The sequence below is a fragment of the Rattus norvegicus genome, chromosome 2, assembly GCF_021556685.1.
Source record: "Rattus norvegicus strain SHRSP/BbbUtx chromosome 2, alternate assembly SHRSP_T2T, whole genome shotgun sequence".
NCBI classification, from domain to species: Eukaryota; Metazoa; Chordata; class Mammalia; order Rodentia; family Muridae; genus Rattus; species Rattus norvegicus.
The window spans coordinates 145563900-145578234 of NC_141535.1; the positions used below are offsets into that span (position 1 = coordinate 145563900).

Sequence of the window (14335 nt, forward strand, 5' to 3'; positions counted from 1 at the left end):
TATTAGCCCAAATGCTTGAATGACCCAAGATTCACAGATCACATGAAACTCAAGATGGATGATCAAAATGTGAATGCTTCACTCCTTCTTTAAAAGGGGAACAAGAATACCCTTGGCAGGGAATAGAGAGGCAAAGATTAAAACAGAGACTGAAGGAACACCCATTCAGAGCCTGCCCCACATGTGGTCCATACATATACAGCCACCCAATTAGACAAGATCGATGAAGCAAAGAAGTGCAGACCGACAGGAGCCGGATGTAGATCGCTCCTGAGAGACACAGCCAGAATACAGCAAACACAGAGGCGAATGCCAGCAGCAAACCACTGAACTGAGAATAGGACCCCCGTTGAAGGAATCAGAGAAAGAACTGGAAGAGCTTGAAGGGGCTCGAGACCCCATATGTACAACAATGCCCACCAACCAGAGCTTCCAGGGACTAAGCCACTACCTAAAGACTATACATGGACTGACCCTGGACTCTTACCTCATAAGTAGCAATGAATATCCTAGTAAGAGCACCAGTGGAAGGGGAAGCCCTTGGTCCTGCCAAGGCTGGACCCCCAGTGAACGGGATTCTTGGGGGGAGGGCAGTAATGGGGGAAGCATGGAGAGGGGAACACCCATATAGAAGAGGAGGGGGAAGGGTTAGGGGGATGTTGGCCTGGAAACTGGGAAAGGGAATAACAATTGAAATGTAAATAAGAAATACCCAAGTTAATAAAGATAGAAAAATTTGTTGAACTTACAAAATATAGTCTTACAAACTATTTTTGTAAGTTCATTCTTTTTTTTGTCTCTGACTTTAATTTAGCTGCTTTCCAATACATCTCCAGATTAATTTTTCTTCAGTAATATCTAAGCTTGTAAGAAACTCATACTTACAGGTTTCAAAAGGAAGAAGGAGGAGGAGGAGGAGGAAGAGGAGGAGGAGGGAGAGGAGGGAGAGGAGGAGGAGGAAGAGGAGGGAGAGGAGGAGGAGGAGGACAATGACGACAACAACGACCAAAGTGTGGATGCTTCAGTCCTTCTTAAAAGGGGGAACACAAATACTTATTGGAGGGGATATGGAGACAAAGTTTGGAGCAGAGACTGAAGGAATGGCCATTCAGAGTCTGCCCTACCTGCGTATATGGCATACTCACACACACACACACACACACACACACACACACACACACACACACACATATCCACCAGACCTAGACAATATTAATGAAGCCAAGAAGTACATGCTGACAGGAGCCTGATATAGCTGTCTCCTGAGGGACTCTGCCAGAGCACAACAAATACAGAGGCAAATGCTAGCAGCAAACCATTGAACTGAGAATGGGATCCCTGTTGGAGGAATTAGAGGAAGGATTGAAAGAGCTGAAGGAGCTTGCAACCGCATAAGAACAACAATACCAACCAACCAGAGCTCCCAGAGACTAAACCCCTACCCAAAGACCCATGGGCAGACCCATGGCTTCACCTACATATGTAGCAGAGGATGGCCTTGTTGGGCACCAATGGGAGGAGAAGCCCTTGACCTTGAAAAGGCTGGACCCCCCCCCAGTGCAGGGGAATATCAGTGGGTTTGGGAAGAGGGGTGGTTGGAGAGAGGGAACAGCCTCACAGAAGAAGGGGCGAGGAATGGGATGGGGGCTTATGGATGGGAAACCAGGAAAGGGAATAACATTTAAAATGTAAATAAAAATATCTAATAAAAAATGCCTGTGACTGTCTCTCAGACTTTATCATGTACATAAACCCTCATTGTAATCCCTATCCTTCAGGTCAAACAAACCAGGTTTTTGCTTGAATATAAAACTGATGTAACCTTGAGAATAGGCCAGGTGTGTTTCCTGTGTGAAACGGTCCACTCTTCAGAGTGCTAAGCAGGAACAATCTACTACTATCTCTTGAGATTGTCATCTAAGATAATGCCTCTCTCCTTAATCCCTACCCATCTGATGCACTTTTTTTTATGTCCCCTGGATTTAATCACAGAAAATAAAATGGATACTATCTAAAGTTCTAACAGCCTTTCCACAGCACACTGATAGGCTTCTGTTCAGACTGGCTTCCGAGCTCTCATGTTAGAGTTCCCTCCAGATTTCTATGAAGTAGTTTAGTTATTGTATGCGTAGTATAGAAGTCACCAAAAAATGTGAAAAACAATGAAAAATGAATTGAACTGTACATTAAACCTAAAATGTTTGCTATTCCTTATTACCTAAATGTGTCTACATATTTCCATGCTCATATACATGGGAAGATAGAATGCTTCTTTGCTGTTTTGGGAGTATATAAAATAATTTAAATTATAGAGTTCTAAAATGTCTTTGTTAAAACTATTCTCCACAATATGAGTCATGTGTTGTGTGTCTTCACTTTCCAAGAGTTCCTCTGCATGGCTTGGAGATTTTTCTGAATAAATTACCCCTGCCTTTTGAATTATTAATCTTGGCTGCATGGTATGCAAATTAGATTGCATTGGCCATGTCCAGTCACACAGCACTGGGTCAGAAGCTGTCTCCAGCTCCTGGCAGAGTTTTCTGTGGAGAAAGAGGCCGTCAGCAGAATGGTAAGGGATACTGCAGCTCATGTCTCTCAGACACACAAAAGAAGACAAAGCTTTCTGCTAAGGGCTTCTTTTGGAAGTTCTCTGTTAGCTAAATGAGGCCCAGGAAACTGTTCTTAAGTAGATGTGAAGTAGCCAAAGGTAATCATATCTGACTTTCACATCTACTTAATACAGCTCTAAATGCATTGATTTAATTGCCAAAAACTTAATTTCTTTTGCTTTAAAGGCTTACTGTGTTTGTTAATGCCTCAACGGAAATAAATAGAATGATTTGAAAAGGTGAAATTATTTAAAGAAAAGGAAAATAACTTGCATCATTGCAAAATAACCTACCATGTACATTTAGGAAAATATAGAGTTGGGTAAATTTTAAATCATACTAAAATTTAAAATTTGCATTTACATTTGGCAAAATGAGATGATTTAAGAATAAGATTTTAAAAAGGAACTGGTAAACTGCAGAATGATTGTGGTTCTACTTCTCAAACTGTATAAACTAGTCTCTAACTTATTAATGAAAAATGCAACTTTATATATACTGTAATGTTTAGTATACTTTATATATACTGTAATGCTTTATATATACTGTAATTTAGAAAACTAATTTTATAAGAAAATTTTCCTCATTTCAAATTAAGAATGTGCACTAGCAATTTCCTCATGTAAGTGTACTCAGTTTCCATGTAGCTTCCGAATTCTAACAGAGTCTGTGGCTGTGCCTGAGGCTTGTTAACAGACTCCGTGGGCTAGGAGCTAATAGCAATTTCCCTTTAGTTACCAAAGTGGTTTTTTTAAAGGAAGTTCTGTTAATGGTTCACCTCGGTAAGCCACTGTTTGTTGATCACAATATCTGTTGTCTGTGAGCAGGACAGCTCCTGGAAAGTACAGGATAGGCTAGTGGTACTTCATAGCTAATGACCCCCTTGAATTGGGAGTTTTGCCTAAAGGGACACACCTTACTTCGCTAATTTGTATAATTGTGTCATAACAAAAGATACCCAGACATACATATACCTGAATTTGGGATACAATATTCTCAAAATGTGTCTTTCTGAAATTGAATCAGCTTACAAGTATTGGAGAGCCTAACTCGGTAATACCATCATTTGTTAATGTTATGACTATGAAGGGATAAAAATAAAACAAGTTGAAAATATGTTAAATGAATAGATTATAAAACATCATGAAAAGCAAAATCTCATTTTAACAAACAAATTTCAGTAATATTAAAGCATAAAAATAACAGGACTAATTGGTTTAAATGTTTTCCCCTGATTTTCTTTTTGTTATTTGTACCCGCATGATGTTCTAAAACTAATATGTGTTTTTCCACACTTTTCGCTTTTGATTGTTTAACTCTTTCTTGTCCTTTTGAGAATATAGTTACATTATTTTCCCCTTTCTTTTTCTCTCTTTCAATTCCTCATAAACCCCTCCCTGCGCACTTTCTAATTTATGGCCTCTTTGTGCAGTAATTTTTCTTACAGGCCTATATAAATATGGAAACTCATAAACAAAACATCCTCAGTTGCTGTAACATTATTTACAAAACAACTTCTACACCGAAGGCCCAGGAAACACTATGGAGGAGAGGGCAGAAGGCTAGTAAGGTCAGGGTATTTCCTGAGAAGCTGTGTCTCCTAGTAACGCCAGAAGCTACATCCATAAAGTCTCACCAACATGACTTCCTAAACTAATCTGAACAAGAACAACAACAACCATGCTAGAGTAGTCAGGGAGAGGCCCACGAGGTCTCAAACCCAAACAAAGAACTACAGTCAACTATGGAATGCTGAGAGTGGGAGAAATGGTCTCTCCCAGGGAAGCACACACCAACTACTTACCCATTATCACACAGTCAACCAGAAAAGAACACATCTAAAGTGTTTTGTTGTAGTGGTGTTTGTGTGTTTGCTTGTTTCTAAATCAGGAGTCACTGTATGACAGGCAAAAGATACAGAATCATGACAAATAGTAATGGATGAATTTAGCCATCCATTTTCCTAAGTCTATCCCTGGTACTCTCTGTGTTTAACTAAACACTCACTCTTCAGACTCTCTGGAGGACCACCGAAAAGCAGAATTCTTCATCACTTCCACTTGGCTCCTGACTCAGGATTGGTAGTTACTACTGGCAGCCTGGCTTCCTGTTACACATGCTGTCATGGATACAATTCACATCCCATTCCGTGATACATACAAATCCCATAACTCCCTGGCACTTCCTCGGCTTAAATGGGCTCTAATATTGTCAGACAAAGAGGAAGAGGAAATTCAAAATGAAACAAACGAGTTTCTTATCTCACGGAAGTTTTCTATTGTTTTAATTTTCATTTAATATGTGTACCAACACTTTAGTATTTCCCAAATGATATAAAGAGCACACAGTGAGTCTTGAGGAACTCCAGCATTAAAGCCTAGACTCACAAGGACTAGGTACAAAATAGCTGGCCAGTGAAGAAAAGTGGGGGGGGGGCGCGGGGCGGGGGGAGATTGCAATGGTCTAGAAGGCAAGGAGGAAAGAATTTCCAGACTCAGGGCACTGGATGCTGCAGCAGATTGGGCTTAAAAGTGAGAGAAGCCCATTGTCTAGAGAGTAATACCTGTTAACTTTTCAAAAGTCCATGTCTCTCTTTTTAAACTTTATTTTTAAAAGGTTTTGTAAATTTCACGCATACATCCTCTATTCGCATCATTTTCTCCTCTGCCTCTCCCACTTCCAGCTTCTCTTGTGATCTTCCATTCCTCAGTTTCTCGGGTAATTTTTAGTTACACACATGTATACAAACAGAAAGAGACATATTTAAATAGGTACAGAGATAGATGTACATGTATATATACAAACAACCTCTCATTAATTTCATTTATTGGTGCTTGTAGGAACACATGTTTAGACGGGATCACTTGGGATTTGACAACCTATCAGGGCGCTTATCCCTAGAGAGAACTAATTTCCCCCTCTCTGAACAGCTGGTGGTTGTTGCCTCTAACTCTTCATCTAAAGATGGGTCCTTCTGAAACATGTCCCATTCACATTGGCATGTTAGCAGGTATGGTCATTGTGCAAGTTATGCTTAGGCATTTTGTTGAGATTTCATGGGCACAAGTTCTGGGCCGTGTCAGAAGACATTATATTCACACTCGGCCCTTGCTTCTTTGCTTAAGTCATTCTGTTTCCACTCCACGATGTTCTCTGAGCATTGGGTTAGAGGCTGTCGATGTACTGACCGGGGCTGAACACCCATGGTCCCTTGTTCTCTAGTTTGACCAGTTGAGGATCTCCATAATAGTCTCCATCTGGGGAAAAATAAAATAAAAGGAACTTCTTTAGAGAGGAGTGGGAACTGTACTTACCTGGCTGGATTGATGTACAGGCTCCATTTCTTTTTAATTTCTGGAAATTTAAGTTTTATGTTACTAATTACATGCATCCTATTTTTAAAAGTTAAATAAGCATAGATAGCAGACAGACAGACAGACAGAAGGTTCAGATAACCCCCCAAAAATTGACATAATAAAAGTGATCTGGATTCTTACTGCTAAGGCTGGAACCATTAATATTTTGATAAATAACTTTTTGGACTTTTATATGTTTAACAATTTCAGACTGAACTCTTATTAAATGTCTCAAGTCCTTATAGTAATTCGCGAAGTTACATCCTGAAGTTATACAGTGTGTGTGTGTGTGTGTGTGTGTGTGTGTGTGTGTGTGTGTGTGCGCGCGCGCGCGCGCGCGTGTGCGTGTGTGTGTACTACTATGCACAGGAGAAGATTTTATGGTGATTGGTAGATCACATTTTGTGGATTTCCTGTTTCTCTGTCTTGGAGGAAGAATTTATGAAATTAATGAACAGTTAGGTTTCTAGCCCTCTCTGATCAGCATACAACTCTAGGCCACATACTATCGGTTAGCTTCTGTGTAGAAGATAACAAGGAACAAAACAAATTTGTAAAAATGGGTAAAACAAAGATTAATACATGAAGAGAGCATATGCTGGGGGCACAAAATTTATTTAGATTTGGTGGACAGACAGCCATCTTGGGGAAACAATCTTTGAGCTGGGGCGTGAGAGAAGTAGAGGGAGTAGACAAAATAGGTGGAGAGAGGGCAGCATTCACAAGTAAAAAAGCAGCAGTGAAGAGATGCAGAAGGGGGTGGCACAGGGTGACTGCTTTGTGCAGAGGGCAGGAAGAGAAATGAGCTAGAGCAGAGCAGAGAGGCCTGAGTAGAGTGTGGATGCTAGTGGCATGAATGGGGGCATTAAGAAATTAAACTTTAGTCCTCAGAGAGATTTTAACATAGGCGAGAAACATGATACTGTCCTTTGCCTTCCAGAAACTTTGCAATTTTATGACGTCCCATTTGCCTTGGTCTTAGAGCATAAGCCATTGGTGTTTTGTTCAGGAAAATTTCCCCTATGCCTATATGTTCAAGACTCTTCCCCAATTTTTCTTCTATTAGTTTCAGGGTATCTGGTTTCATGTGGAGGTCCTTGATCCACTTGGCCTTGAGCTTTGTACAAGGAGATAAGAATGGATCAATTTGCACTCTTCTACATGCTGACAGCCAGTTGACAAAATGGCAACTAACAGATTGGGAAAAGGCCTTTACCAAGCCTACATCTGATAGAAGGCTAATATCTAATACATACAAAGAACTCAAGAAGTTAAACTCCAGAGAACCAAATAACCCTAATTAAAATTGGGGTACAGAGCTAAACAAGAGTTTTCATCTGAGGAGTATTGAATGGACAAGGAGAACCTAAAGAAATGTTCAACATCTTTACTCATCAGGAAAATGGAAATCAAAACAACTCTAAGATTCCACCTCACACCAGTCAGAATGGCTAAGACCAAAACTCAGGTTACAGCAAGTGCTGCCAAGGATCTGGAGAAAGAGGAACACTGCTTCATTGTTGGTGGGATTGCAAACTGGTATAACCACTCTAGAAAACGATCTGGAGGTTCCTCAGAAAATTGGACATTCTACTACCCAAAGACCTAGTTATAACACTCTTAGGCATATACCCATATTATGCTCCAACACACAACAAATACACATGCTCCACTATGTTCATAGCAGCCTTATTTATAGCTTAAAGCTGGAAAGAACACAGATGTTCTTCAACAGAAGAATGGATACAGAAAATGTGGTACATTTGCACAATGGAGTACTACTCAGCTATTAAAAACAATGACTTCATGAAATTAGCAGACAAATGGATGGAACTAGAAAATATTATCCTGAGTGAGGTAACCCAGTCACAAAAGAACACATATGGTATGCATAACTGATAAGTGGCTATTAGCCCAAAAGCTCAGAATACTCAGATACAATCCACAGACCATATGAAGCTCAAGAAGAAGGTAGACCAAAATGTGGATGCTTCTGTCCTTCTTATAAGGGGTAACAAAATACATGCGGGAGTAAAGAGTGGAGCATAGACTGAAGGAAAGGCAATCCAGAGACTGCCCCACCTAGTCATATGCAGCTACCAAACTCTGTCACTATTGCTGATGCCAAAAAGTGCATGCTGACAAGGACCTGATATGGATGTTTTCTGAGAGTCTCTGCTAGAGCCTTACTGATACAGAGGTGGATGCTTGCAGCTAATGATCATACTCAGCATGGGATCCCCATTGGAGGAGTTAGAGAAAGGACTAAAGGAGTTGAAGGGGTTTGCAACCCCAGAGTAAGAACCACAATACCAACCAACTAGATCTCCCCCACCAGAGTTCCCAGGGACTAAACCACCAACCAAAGAGTACACATGGAGGGATCCATGGCTCCAGTGTTATATGTAGCAGAAGATGGCCTGGTCTGGCATCAGTAGGTGGACAAGCCCTTGGCCATGTGAAGGCTCGTTTCCCTAGTGTAAGGGAATGCTAGAGTGTTGAGATTGAAGTGGGTGGGTGGGAGGGGGAGCATCCTCATAGAAGCAGGAGGAGAGGGTATGAGAGGGGGGAACCAAGAAAGGAGATAACATTTGAAATGTAAATACATAAATTATCTAATAAAAAACAAAACAAAACAAAAAACCAAAAGTATATATTAAAATCTTTAAATGTTAAAAAAAAGGAGAGCAACATGCCTTGATTTTGAGCTATAGTTTTTTCACAGAGGAGAATATGGCACCTCTAACTGTCCTCTTCTGCAATGGGTGTAGTGAGCAACAGGTGGCAGATATGAGAAGCTCATAGAGATTAAAATCAACAAGGCTTTGCAGTTTGTTCTAGATGGAGGTTAAATTGCAGCCAACTGTAAAGATTTCTGTGGTAATCATTTGGATAAATGGAAATTTATTTCATTGACAAAGGTGCTTCGAGGTTGGTTAATAAAGTAGAATTTTTTTAAAGTCAGATGTACCTGCAAGAAACCAATCCACAGTAATATAGAATAATAAACTCCTTGAATTCACCAGACAGCTCTGCAATGGGTTAGAAATGTGGGAGATGTTTGTAGGTAGTCATTACGGTTGAACATGAATAAGATCACCCAAGACAAGAACAGAAAAAGGAAATCAGAATGAAACAAAAACTTAGCATCTCACTCCTAAGCCACAAAGATGCAGAAAGTAACCAGAGAGAGGAAAAGAAAGCCAGGGCGTTGCCCCTGTCATGAAAGGCAAATGAAAGATGCTTTCCTAACAAGTTTACTGTAAGCTAATAAATTAACTAATGAAAACTAAGCATTAGATTGTGATGTGTGCTGGCTGTTTGAAGAATTTATGGTTAGCGACAAGAATATAGTGTGCTAGGCTGAAAATGGGGTCCAGATGTCAAAGCACTCAGTAAGACATTTTTCAAGAAACCAAGCCTGAGGATGAAGGCAACTTGGGATGCTAGGGATGTCTGGGACTAAATTTTCAGATCAATAGACAAGGGTGTTTAAATGTTGTTAGACAAGATAGAGACAATTGGTTCTGGAAATAAAGCTAGAACACTGGGGATATAACCTCAGCAAGTCCTCAGTCTACAGAAGGCAGTGGGGCCCGAGAAAGCGTGGCTCTGGACTGAGTCAATGTAGAATCCCCCTTTTGGTGAACTAAGATGCTCAGACTAATAGTCTAATAGTTGTGGTGAGTTGAGTGGAGTAGCTAGAAAGAAGACTGAAAATAGAAATACAAATTTGAGAAATACAATAAACTCTGCCATTCTCTACTGCAGAATTGACAGTGAAAATATAAGGCTTGGTTCTCCAGCAATGTTTGTGCAAAGCTAAATCAAACAGTGAAGTGTTTAACAGGACAGCATAAAGGCCTGAGGCATAGGCCCAGAGCTGTACTTAAAAAGAGGTGTGGGGCTTGGAAAATCCCAAGGTTTAAGAGGCAGTAATGAGAGAATCCCTGGTGCTTTCTGAACAGTCATTCTAGCCAACTGGTGAGCTCCTAGTTCAGAGAGAAAGCTTGTCTCACAGATTCAAGTTGTGAGTGAGGAAATATATGCTTACCTCCAGCCACCATATATATGAACACATGTGTGAACATAAATGCACTTACACACACACACACACCAACCTCACAACAGTAACAATAAAATACTGATGCTATCTACAAATTTCTGATGTATCTTCATAAATAAACCACCACCAAAAAAGCAAGAGTCAACATCAATAAAGCCTGAATTTGACAAAAGTACATATATTCTCTACATATCATCCTTGAGGAAAACTTACTGTGTATAGGTCTTGGTACTTTTACTTATAAGGGAAGCAATTATTTGACTATAATTAGTACTCTGAACCTTAAGAAGGAAATCTTTATAAAATTTTGTTTTGAACCTTGCTTTCTCAGTTACAAATAACTGGTGTCTAATATTAAAACAAACAAACAAAAAACAAAACAAAAAACCAAACCAAAACAAACTAAAAACCCATGTTTTCAGATTACTCCAGTCCTTGAAATATTGTGTGTAACTACATTGTAGCCAATTACCAGAGATTGGTGGCCATTATCACAGCATTAGTATTGAGTGTCTTATCACAATGTTTTCTTACTCCGTGTGACTGTTAGTTTTAAAGACCAATGTGACTTGACTTAGAATCACTTGCAAAGAGAGTCTCAGTGAGAGACTGTCTACATTGAATTGGTCTGTGGGCATGTTTGTGGGAGACTGTCTTAATATAGTGATGCTGAAAGCCCATCCCATGATGGTCAGTGTCACTTCCCAGGCAGACTCCTGAGTTATAAGAATCAAGCAAGCGAGCACCCACACATTTATTCCACTCTGCTCTTGACTGTGGGATGTGATGTGGATAGCTGGGTCAAGCTCCCACCACTGTGACTCCCATGCTACAATACACTGTAACCTGGAATGGTGAACTACACTAAACTCTCCCTAAGTTACTATTTGTCAGGGCATTTTATCACAAGAGAAAGGGAATCAGAGTAGTTAGATATATGACCTCAGCAAGAGCTAAGTGTGAATATTATGCTCTCAAAACTCATACGCTGAGACTTAAGTAATTATATGAAATTTCAGCACCTGAGTCAAAGTTGTGTGAGGGCTTGATCCTCATGAATCAGATAGGACCCTGGTAAGAGTCCTGCAGGTAGCTGTCATGTCCTATGTCACTGCCGAGAGAAGAGTGTGACTCCTCACCAGGCACTGAATCTGGAGTGCTTTGGTCTTGGACTTTCCTGTGTAACAAAGAAAAATTGTTCTATTATTTCTAGATTAACTACTATAGGTTATATTGCTAGAGCAGCAGCAATTAAGATACTGAAGTTTCTACACTTCAGTGAAATCATTTCTCAAATGAATCTACTCGTGCATACTTCGTGAGTTCTGGTGAGCACATCTGGTTACGCTCTTTGCATTGAAAACATGGTGTTCAAAATATTACTCCTAAGGTTTTCAGTCTTGTTTTAAATTTGAAGACATTATATTTTAAAGTGCCGTGACATGATCTACGTCTAGTAAAATAAAAAAAAATCTTTAACTGTATACAACCAAGAAAAAGTTATTCAAAACATCTATTGTATTCAACAACTTTACTTCCTTTCCTAGGTTAGAGTTCAAGTCAGTTTAACTCATCAGAATTTGTAGGGATCTGTTGTTGGCCCTGAAGATATAAAGGTCAATTAGCATCTTCTCCCTATTTTACCACTTTCCCCCACCTCTTTGCTGATTATTAAGCTTTCTTCTTGATTCTACACTGAGCTTTGGGCCATGTTTGTCCTGTATTTGAACACCAGTTTTCTTCAGATAGAGATATGTGTCTTTCCTTATTTCCTAGTCAAGTAGTCACAATACTCCATCCCAAAACTCTCTCCCATTTGTATTACATTCATTGATTCATTCATTCATTCATTCGCTCATTCATTTGTTCATTATCATTTATGTATTTACTTTTGTGTGTGTGTGTGTGTGTGTGTGTGTGTGTGTGCATGCAAGTGCTGTACAAGCATGTGTGCTGTATATATGGGGAGATGCAGGTGTGGAATTCAGAGAACAAACTGCAGGAGTCACTTCTCCACTTCTAATGTGTCAATTATAACTTGCTTTTATTCACTTTCATAATATGGTGTCCTGTATATTTTTTCCTGATTCGTCTCAGGAAATCATTCATGGCCTCACATTAGTCAGTTGCTTTACTCAGTGCTGGCACGACTAGCTACAAGAACACAATATGAAGATATCAATGAAGTCTTGTTGAAATAATGTATCCACATGCATATATAGTGTAGGTATGTCCATTCAATGTAGTAATGTGTATAAAATGTTCATTTTTCGAGAGAGGGTCTCAGTACATTGCCCTAGCTTGTCTGAAATTCTCTATATAGGCTAGGTCTGCTTGCCTCTGGATACTCAGCCCTGGTATTAAAGGCACATGCCACCGTGCATGACTAATAAGAACATTCTTTACCAACTCTCCCCAGTTAAGTTTGAGGTTTTCAGTGGTTGTTTACTATAAAATTGTGTTCTTGTTTACAATCTAATGTTTGATCTTCTATTCCCCTTTTACCTTAGGCACAGAATTTATCTTGTGAAAATTGGCTGGCATTAGAGAATATTTTGAAAAAGTACTACCTCTCTGCATTTTATGGAATCGAGTTCATTGTTGGAATGCTTGGCAATTTCACCGTGGTGTTCGGCTACCTCTTCTGCATGAAGAACTGGAACAGTAGCAACGTCTATCTCTTCAACCTTTCCATCTCTGACCTTGCTTTCCTGTGCACGCTTCCCATGCTGATAAGGAGTTACGCCACTGGGAACTGGACCTATGGAGATGTTCTCTGCATAAGCAACCGTTATGTGCTTCATGCCAACCTCTACACCAGCATCCTTTTCCTCACTTTCATTAGCATAGACCGATATCTGCTCATGAAGTTCCCTTTCCGAGAACACATTCTACAAAAGAAGGAATTTGCCATTTTAATCTCCCTGGCTGTCTGGGTCTTAGTGACCTTAGAAGTTCTACCTATGCTCACGTTTATCACTTCCACCCCAATAGAAAAGGGCGACAGCTGTGTCGACTATGCAAGTTCTGGAAACCCTAAATACAGTCTCATTTACAGCCTGTGCCTGACTTTGCTGGGCTTCCTCATTCCTCTGTTTGTAATGTGCTTCTTCTACTACAAAATGGTAGTCTTCCTAAAGAAGAGGAGCCAGCAGCAGGCAACTGTGCTATCGCTGAACAAACCTCTGCGCCTGGTGGTCCTGGCAGTGGTGATCTTCTCTGTACTCTTTACACCTTACCATATCATGCGCAATGTGAGGATTGCCTCACGCTTGGATAGCTGGCCACAGGGATGTTCCCAGAAGGCCATCAAATGCTTATACATCCTGACCAGACCTCTGGCCTTTCTGAACAGTGCTGTCAACCCCATCTTCTACTTCCTTGTGGGAGACCATTTCAGAGACATGCTGTTTAGTAAGTTGAGACAATACTTCAAGTCCCTTACGTCCTTCAGGCTCTGACCTAATGTAGGTCTTCACTGAGCCAGAATAAGACTCAACTCTGCAGTTGAGTTTTGACCAAGTAGACCACCACCTCTAGGCTTTAGCGTTCCCACCATCCTCCAACCCTGAGTGCTAGAGCACAAACTGGGCACACATGAATCAGAAGAGCAACCATCTGTCCCGATTTTAGGCTGTACCCAGAGTATGGAAAAATGAGGCACCAGAAAGCATTGACATCTTCACATAAGAACTGAACAAAAGAAAACTGATGTTGTCAATATTTGGACACTTAAGATCCAAGGCGTTGGAGATTTTAAGACATCTTCTTTCTATCAGTGTAAGAGGAATACGAGACAGCTAGTTCTGACGCTGAATGCATTTTGTCATTGGTCAGCTTGATAAGAATGTTTCTGAAATAGTCTCTATTATTTTTATTCTTGCAATATTAACCTTTTATATGAATGGTGAGTAGAACTCAATGTACAACATTAGCAATTATATTCAGAAAGTACATTTCTTGAAAAAATGAATAACTGCAATGCCTAAATAAATCAACACAATTGATTTTCTCTGTATTGATCATGGATTGCGACTCATCTCTATTCTATTGGTCCTTTTCTGTTAGATTGGCTAGAGCAAAAACAATCTTAGTTTAAGTTAGTAGAATATTTACTATTAAGCAAAGGAAATTGGTATATTCTAATTTGGTTGGCAGGAAATTAAATCATAATTAAATTCCACAGGAATTTTACTCAAATACTGAAAAGAAACAGGCCAAAGATGGGTTCATAAATTCAACCATTACAAAATTCAAAAGGTGTTAGAAACTCACAGCAAAATATAACACACCAAAATGAGTCC

At 39.9% G+C, this 14335-nt stretch overlaps 1 protein-coding gene across 2 annotated transcripts; it reads left to right on the forward strand.

Annotated features, from left to right (window-relative positions):
- Nucleotides 1–2510: 2510 nt before the first annotated feature.
- On the forward strand, nt 2511–14053 carry Sucnr1 (succinate receptor 1). Of its 2 annotated transcripts, none has more exon segments than NM_001001518.2 (2): nt 2511–2569; nt 12542–14026. In NM_001001518.2, coding segments are annotated over 2 exon segments (954 nt in total). In that variant the 5' UTR covers nt 2511–2566; the 3' UTR covers nt 13493–14026.
- Nucleotides 14054–14335: the final 282 nt, after the last annotated feature.